A 9,094-nucleotide genomic window follows, 5' to 3' on the forward strand; every position below is an offset into this window, starting at 1 on the left:
AGCTGAGAGAGATGACACTTCACTCTTCTACCCAAGACATAATCAAATATGAGAATAAAAGGCTTTCTGCATGCAGATGTGCCTGGGTAGCATTCAACTAAATGGAAAAACAAGACCCCAGAAGCCACATATTTCAGCATTTTACTAGCATAAACTGTTTAGAATATACAAATCACAAAAGAAAAAGCAGAAAAGGAATTGTCAGGTGATGGAGTAGGAAGTATGCCCAGGGGGACTATATTGAGTTTCTTTGCAGGGTGGTGAAAAAGTATTGGGATCAGATAACGATGAAAGTTGCAAAGCTCTTTATTAAAATAAATTTTAAGAGAAAAAGTTCATATATTCATTGCAGTTGTATGATGCATGTTTTATAACCATGCTCTAATTATGATTACACTGTGCTCATTAAGTTACAGTGTGCTCAAAAACAATCCTGATGTCTCACATAAAAACATCCCAGGACAGTAGTTTCCTCTGTATGGGGGTTCACAAAGACATTTCATGGGGGGCAAAGGCACAAAAAGGGGTTCAGAGGAGAAGTAAAGTGGGTTGGATCATTACAATGTATGAGGGAACCTATGTCAGCGTCATAGAAACTCACTGTTCCATGGTCACAATCCAGAAACACCCCAACACTACTCAGGGGCATTTTCACATAGTGAGTTAAGGGTGGAACACTGGTGGAAAGGACGTAATGATTGTTACTCTTCAGGGAGGCCAGGAGAAATGCTTCTTCGAGATTAAGAATGTCACTGGTATCACTTGTGCTGGAATCATAGCAGATTCCCAAAATCCAATTGGAAGAGGATGACACATCCACCTCCCAGTAATGCTTGCCAGAGGTGAAGGTCTGAGCACCCCACACAGCAAAGCTCTCTGCTCTCTGGGAATGGCTGGGGACACCGCGATGTTCTTCTCCAACTATTGCACTTCTGAGGTCCTCAGAGAGCCTTAAGTAGTTGCGGGCCACTTCCTTCTTCAGACCATGATCCACTGCAGAAAGAGGAAAAAAACTGATCAATGAATGTTGTTTCTATGTCCTGAATACAAATGTTTTGTGCCCATGGAATCACTTCCCTTGACTTTGCAAGGAAAACTAACGGAAGAGAGGAAGCACAATGAATTGAGATTTGCTCAACTGAGAAACTGGAGGGTTCAAGTGGCTTTACAGAAAAAAAAAAATCAAATAACAGAGAAAAATAAGAAAACCAACTTGGACATATCACACACTGTGTGAAGTAGGGTTTTGGTTGGTGTGGAGTGTTAATGGTTTCAATAGTTTTAAATATACATGTTTATATTTCTTTGAAAAGAGAGACACAGAGACAGAGAAATGTTCCATCTGCTCGTTCACTCTCCAAATACCCACAACCAGGGCTTGGCCAGGCCTGAGCCAGGAGCCAGGAGCCAGGAGCCAGGATCCAATCCTGGTCTGCCACATGGGTAGCAGGGATCCATATATTAGGGAAAACATCTGCTGCCTCCCAAGGTGTGCATTAGCAGAAAGCTGGATGGAAGCAGGAATGGGAATGAATCCCAGGCACTTTGCTAAGAATACAGGTGCCCAAGATACTTACTGCTGTGCCAAATGCCTACCACTGGATAGCATGTATTGAGAGCAACCTACAACTTGTACTTTCTTGGCTAGAAAGCTGTTTTTTGAGTTTTGTGTTTAATTCCATTAGTAAATAACCCTGTTTGAAATATGATACTTATTAATTGGGAAATAAGCTATACATCTGAATATTTCAACATAAAACACATGTCCCAATAAGTAATATGTCTAAAGAATGTCCTGACTTCAGCTTATCTGTTCAGAACGTGGATTTCGCCCAATCTGGGTTTCAAACCTCTGCTCTCTGAACTATTATCTAGTGCAGGCCTAACATCATTGCACTGCATTCACAGATCTCTCGTCATTTAATTGTTTTCAGAATCAGGAGATAGCATTGGAATGGGTCTGCTTTTGACAATTTCTCATTTTTGGGGTTGGTCAAATCTTTCTGAGTTTATCAATGATAATAGCTACTTTAGCAGTGCATGATAAATATACTAGGCATATAGGACAAATTAAAAAATCAAGTGCCATATTCAAACTTTAAGAAATGCAGTGAGATGGGGCCACTGTTGTAGCATAGTGGTTCAGGCTGCTGCCTATGACACTGGCATCCCATAGGAGTGCCAGTTAGTTCATGTCCCAGCTGTTCCACATCTGATCCAGGTCCCTGATAATGGCCTGGGGAAGCAGCAGAAGATGACCCAAAAGTTTGAGCGTCTGCTACCTTTGTGGAGATGCAGAAGATGCTCCTGGCTCCTGGTTCCTGGATTTGGCTGTGCTAGCCATGGTCATTGTGACCATCTTGGGAGTGAAACAACAGATGAAAGAGCTCCCTTACTGTCTCTCCCTACAAAAATTGCAGTGAACACGGCCAACATACAGTCTTGACTGCCGCACTAAGAATTGAGCATTGTATCCCTTAATCAAATCATCTGAATATCTTCCCATACTCTGCTTATGTCAGCATGCTTATTTACAAAGTTCAGCTTTGATCACTGTAATGTGATTAAGCAAAGTGAGAAGACACAGTTTCAAAAAAACCTGTAGGATATTCAGGGAAGGTGAATGAAATAAAATGGGAAATGGCTCAGGCACAAAAACAGTGAAGAAGAAGGAAATTAGGGCTGGAAGGATGGAGGCTGAGGCTCACCTTTGAAGTTGTATAGCATCTCTGTGAGTCCAGTGATGTGCCATAACGTCAGCTCTGGGTTAACCCGCTGGGGATTGAGTGTCTGTACCAGTTCTGCTCTGTAAAGAATCACACCAGGGACACTCCAGGTCAAAGGGCAATCACAGGGTCAAGACAACATTACCAGATGCAAATCCAAAGTATTTCATCAGGGATTTTCCCATTATTGGCTAATAAGAATAAATTTTATTCACTTCCTTTGGAGAAATAAAATTAGTACTTTTATCTAAATTTCACATCAAAGCCATTTGCCTCTTTCTTCTCAGACATTATCCAACCTGTGGAATGAGTCATCCCATTCCCCCCTGTACCCCTCACTTGACTTCAGGGAAAGCAGAGATCCTGGGTAACTTACAGAGAGCAGGGCTTTTAGGCAGAATCTATGGGAATTCAGTCGACAGACAACCCCAACAGTACAGTCAATAGGATCTGCACTGAGCCAGGAGGCTGTGAGTTTTCTACCAAGCAAGGGGATGGAATTCCAGACTGGCAGCCATGGTCCTGAGGGAGCTGAGGTGGCTGATGCCCCCATCCAGCCTGCCACTGGGACAGGCTGAGAGGGCAGGACCTGCTCACTGCTGCTCCCAGGAGTGAATCCTCCTTCCTCCTCCCCTGCTGTGGGAATTCCTCTTTCCTGTGTCTTTTTTCCCTTTCCCTCTCTCAAGGGTGGGGCCTCCTCTGGGATTTCTCAGAATAATCTGTTCATAAAGGTTGGTTGGGGCAGTTCCAGAGGAAGGGGAGGAGAGAAGCTGAAACAAAGCCCAGAAAGTCAAATCATTGTTTTTGCATATGTGAATTCAGCCACATCTCATCTGGCACCAAAGAGTAGAAAACCTCAGGATCCCTTATCAAACAAAATGGTAAATAGTCAGGGAGATCCAAGTTAATCACTCAAAACAGAAGCATCTGCTACATCAACAAGAGCACAAGTTTCTTACACATTGGAGATTCTCACTGTAAACTTACCTTTCTAATACACTCCCCATATCCTGCAAGAAAAAAAATTAAAAAATATTTAGTCATGAGAACTCTCTCCTCTGTGCTCTATAAAATTCTTGCTTTAGTATTTTTCAATCATGTATTTTCTTCTGGTTCTCTGCGAAGAGGTATCAGAGTCTGTTAATAACAGACTAAGAGCTGGTCCAAGAAGGACTTCCTCTGTGTGAATTCAGAAGATGGCATTCAGGGCGAAGCTGTGCAGCAATGTAAAAAGTTCTAGGTTGCAGGGTCACTCGCCCCCACTCATATTCCAGAGAGAGAGGTCTGACCTCTACTGACATTTATTGCAAAGTGGGGAAACCTCTGAAAATCAGAGTGCAGTGGCATTGATTACCAAAACTTGCTTAGGCAAAGGTCAAGGCCTCAATTTCTTCAGAAAATACTTTTTAGTTTGGGCACCACAGTGTTTATGGAGGCAGGAGTAGGGAATTTTATTTTATTTTTTTGGTCAAGGGCAATTGGATAGTGATGCCATCATACATAGACATTCCAAATTAACAGCTGAGAAATAAATATTCTGCAGATTTTTTAAATTTTCTGGAGTTGCCTCGGCAAGGCCAAACCAATTGGTTTCCCAGACCTTCTATAACACTCTGATTGGACATTCAGCACCCCTGAAGGGCAATATAGATTGAAAATCAATTTAAAAATGCAACCATTTTGTGCTCACTGAGCTCCTGGATAATTTTTTCTACAGTACTTTTCTTGCTTGCACTGCAGAGAATTTTATCCAATGTGAATTATGACAGAAGAAAGCATGCAAACGATTATCAGATTATACAGAACCAAGTGATTGGGCAAAAATAAAGATGCAGGGCATCTTGACCCGAATCCTGCCGTGGAATAAGTCATGATATGTGCAGGTAATATTTTCAGGTTCTTATGACCTTGTGCAGGAAAGCACTTCTTTCCCCGAACAAGGGCTCTCCCGGCTCACCTGCAGTAACTCCAGGTCAGGCTTCCGGCATGCCTCAGCCAGCTCTCTGTATGTTTCTTTCACCTGGTGTTTCTGTTGCGTCATTCTCATTTCACTGTCCTTGAGCTGCTGGGAAATCTCCTGTGCTTCTCTGTGCAGGGCCTGCAGCTGCAGTTGCTCCTCCTCATAGAGAAGTATATGCAACTTCTGGTACTGAGCTTTTATCATCAACTCCCTTATGGACACATATTCCTGTGGAGATATTGGGTTAAAGAATACATATCCTCATGCTGAACTGGCAATATTATTTCTCCATTTGCCTGAGATACTGATACCCCTAGGATTGCCTCATCAAGTTCCTGCTGTCCCAGTTCCCATGCATCTACTTGCTAACGTGCCTGGGATGGAAGCACTGGAGGACCCAAGTGCTTGGGCCTTTACCATCCATATGGGAGACCCTGATGAAGTTTCAGCCTCCTGTCATCCTGTGCCAGCCACTATAATTTAGGGAATGAACTAGTGCATGGATGTTCCCCTCACCCTATCTTTCAACTAAATAAAATTTTCAAAATGTACGTCTCTTCTCCAGACTTTCTGCCTCACCCATGCAAAACCTCTTGAGTACATGCAAGTCTTTTCTGTGTGTGCCTCCTGTAGGTTCTTAGCCTTATTCTCTGTTTAAATCAAGACTCACCAAAGGATCTCAGGTGTCCCCCCACCCTTCTCTTTCTCCCTCCTTTTCCGAAGCTTCTTCAGGATTTTGACCCCATCAACTATTTTGACTGTAGTAGTAACCTTCTTAATTTTGTTCTGTTCCTTTGCCTGATTCTTCTAAATAATTAAACATACTTAGGTACATTCCCCATCACACAGAGTAGTGTAGAAAGACTTCATTTCCTTCATAGATATGATTCTACTTTTCACTGCTTCTTCATAGCCATACTTAGTGCTGTCTTTAGTGCTGGAGAAGGTTGATGTAAACCTTTAGGGTTGGACTTGGAGTATCTGTGATGACCTGTCTCCACTATGCCCTGGTATACTTCTCACTACGTGTCTTAGCTGGCACAGGATTTGTGATTACTGAGTTACCATTTGAAACCACCACTTCTTCTGGGAGGAAATCACGAACTCTTCATGGTAACCAGAATTTGCTAAAGCAGTATGGTGATTGTAAAGCATTACAGTAATTGAAAAACATCTTTTTCATTCTTACCGTGAATGAATGCGCCTTTTTAATTTCCTGTGTCACATTGTTTTTCAATTCCTGGAAACGTTCCCATAAAGTATTCATTTCCTTTAAAAGTTTTTCCTGCAGAATAATTATGAGATTTAGCCACATGGACTATATTCTTACATATTTCCCTCCCTTACTTATTGGAAATGGCAGTGGTTGTGAGAATAGTATTGAGACTACTAATGTTTTTTCTTCTGTTCTCTTTTTCTGATAATAGTAAATTTGAATAAAGTAGAGTGGTCATATTTTCCCAAGTTCACCTAATTTGAGTCTTAGATTTTGGATATTAAAGGTGGTAGAAAATTACAACAAGGCTGTCCTAGTGTAGCGAGCTCATTGGCCACCTGCTAGACAATATTCCATGTGGGCACCAGGTCGTGTCCTGGCTCCTCCACTTCTGCCTCATCTCCCTTCTTTTTTTTTTTTTTTTTTGACAGGCAGAGTGGATAGTGAGAGAGAGAGACAGAGAGGAAGGTCTTCCTTTTTGCCGTTAGTTCACCCTCCAATGGCCGCTGTGGCCGGCGCATCTTGCCGATCCGAAGCCAGGAGCCAGGTACTTCTCCTGGTCTCCCATGCGGGTGCAGGGCCCAAGGACTTGGGCCATCCTCCACTGCTTTCCCCGGCCATAGCAGAGAGCTGGCCTGGAAGAGGGGCAACCGGGATAGAATCCAGCGCCCTGACCGGGACTAGAACCTGGTGTGCCGGCGCCGCAAGGTGGAGGATTAGCCTGTTAAGCCACGGCGCCGGCCAATCTCCCTTCTGATGGCCTGTAAAAGCAATGGAAGGTGACCCAAATGCTTGGATATCTGACACCCACATGAAAGACCCAAAAGAGGATCCTGAGTCCCAGCTTCAGCCTGGCCCACCCTGGTCATGAGGATATTTGGGTTAAAAACCTCAAAATGGATGCTAATTCTCTCTCTCTCTCTCTCTCTCTCTCTCTCTCTCTGTGTGTGTGTGTGTGTACATTGGCCCTTGAAATAAGTAAATAAATTTTGAAAATAAAAGAAGAAATTCCGACAGAAATTTTGAATAAAGTCAATAAAATCTACTTCCTTAGAAACAGAGTTTATGCCACTTGGCTGTGAAGCAGTCACAGTTGCAGCCCAAGCCCAAGTTTCTGCTGCTGACCACTTGCACTGCACCTGCACCAACTGCACATGTGTGGACAGTGCTTCAAAGAGACTCCCCTTCAGGACAGCCCAACCTAATTGTGCCTATGTTGGCACATTGAGCACCAACATGGAAGGACACATTTACATCTTGGGATTCACGGGGAAAAATCACCACCCTCACAGTCTCCATTCTCATACATTTCCAGTCCATTTCCATAAGTCCCCATCTTTCTGTCTAGTTTAGAATCCCAGAGAATCCACATGGCTCTGGAGGCATTACTCACCCGGGACTCCTCAGCAGCACATTCCACCATGGTGTGGCCATGTGTCTCGGGCTGTGGGCATTCAGAGAGAGGCTCACAGTCTAGACTCTTGTCAGCATCATTGAGGATCCCTTCTGCTTCCATCTGTGCCACAGGGACCTGCTCCTGCAACCTGGTGACCTGGTTCAATCGGTACTGTCTGGAAGCAGCAGCCAGCTTCTTGAGCACATCATTGGTTTTGAAGTTGGTCTTCTCTGACATCTCCTTACACATGGGGCAGCACATGGGAGTCTCAGCTTCCTCCCAGCTCAGACAAAGACAAGATCTACAGAAGTTGTGTCCACAGTCTATGGTGACTGGATCTAGGAAGAAGTTCATGCAAATTGGGCATGTGAGTTCCCGCTGGAAGGCTTGCAATGTGGCTGGATCCATGACTCTAGTAAGATCCTTTAAGAAACAGAAACCAATAACGTTGTTCTACCCTGATGAGAGAAAGCAAAGATCTGCATACAGTTTCTCCCCCTACTTGCCCCCATAGAAAAATAGACACCATGAATGGAGACATCTTGGGTCTACAATCTGACAGAACTAAGAAAGTAATACATGTATTATGGTTGTTTAAAGTAAGAACCTGGGTTGGTACTTGGCACAACAGGTTAAAACCCTGGCCTGCAAGGTCTGCAGATGCCTGGCAGTTTGCATCCTGACTGCTCTACTTCAGAACCAGCTCCCTGCTGATTTATCTGTAAAGGGAGCAGAGGATGACCCGTGTCCTTGGGCCATTGCCCCTCCCCCCCCCAAGAGAAGTCCCAGAAAAAGATCCTGGCTCCTGGCTTCTGATTGGGTAAGCTCTGGCCATTGGGAACTTTAGGAGAGTGAACCAGAGAATCAAAGACCACTCATTCTCTCCCTGTCTCTACCTCTTTATAAAACTATTTCTTTCAAATAATTAAAAAAAGAAACCCTTCAACTAAATAATGAAAAAGTATGTAACAAATTTCTTTGGAGAAATTTAAGATTATGCTAAAAAACGAGATGATTCCAAGGTTTATTTTCATTAGCTCATTGGCTTAGAAACAACACAAGATCAGTATTTCTTTCTGAATCTCTCTACCTCTTCCTCCTCCTCCTCCTCCTCCTCCTCCTCCTCCTCCTCCTCCTCCTCCTCCTCCTCCTCCTCCTTCTTCTTCTTCTTCTTCTTCTTCTTCTTCTTCTTCTTCTTTTCTCTCTCTCTCTCTCTCTCTCTCTCTCTCTCTCTCTCTCTCTCTCTCTCTCTCCCCCTTCTTCTCTGCTAGTCATTGGCTTTAATGGTCACAAAACCATGGGGCTCCATACTAAAAGTCTATATCTGCTGTCTTCCAGCTCACAGAGGGACTTATCTGAAGAAATCAATTAAGAGATTAGTCTTAATCTAAGATTATTGGATTAACCAGTGTTAAGCTGAATGTTCGACTTCTAAAACATTAAGCAGATGGGTTTCTTTTTCAACTTTAACCCAAGGCCTTTTCTTCAAGTAATAAAATACAAAAATCGTATTCACTTTGAGAAAATATGATTGTCACAGAGTCAGTTCATGTCATCAGAGAGATTGTCACATTCCGGAAATGTGAACAGTCAACTACAGCAATGGGCAGCAATTGCCCTATTGTGTTTTCAATATTTATTTACTTGTTTGATGGTTAGAGTCACACAGAGAGAGAAACAAAGGCAGAGAGAGAGAGGGAGAGAGAGAGAGGGGAGAGAGAGTGGTTTTCCATCCTCTGTTTCACTCCCCAATTGGTTACAATGGCTGGAGCTGTGTCAATCGAAGCCAGGAGCCA

At 43.3% G+C, this 9,094-nt stretch overlaps 1 protein-coding gene across 1 annotated transcript; it reads right to left on the reverse strand.

The window, feature by feature from the left end:
* Positions 1 to 499: 499 nt before the first annotated feature.
* On the reverse strand, positions 500 to 6,001 carry LOC133755193 (tripartite motif-containing protein 64-like). The gene is made up of 5 exons (XM_062185418.1): positions 5,876 to 6,001; positions 4,684 to 4,914; positions 3,714 to 3,736; positions 2,709 to 2,806; positions 500 to 993 (listed from the first exon to the last, which is right to left on the reverse strand). Exons 1-5 carry the CDS (start codon positions 5,999 to 6,001, stop codon positions 500 to 502), a joined length of 972 nt encoding a protein of 323 aa, XP_062041402.1.
* Positions 6,002 to 9,094: the final 3,093 nt, after the last annotated feature.

The sequence above is a fragment of the Lepus europaeus genome, unplaced genomic scaffold, assembly GCF_033115175.1.
Source record: "Lepus europaeus isolate LE1 unplaced genomic scaffold, mLepTim1.pri SCAFFOLD_3_1, whole genome shotgun sequence".
NCBI classification, from domain to species: domain Eukaryota; kingdom Metazoa; phylum Chordata; class Mammalia; order Lagomorpha; family Leporidae; genus Lepus; species Lepus europaeus.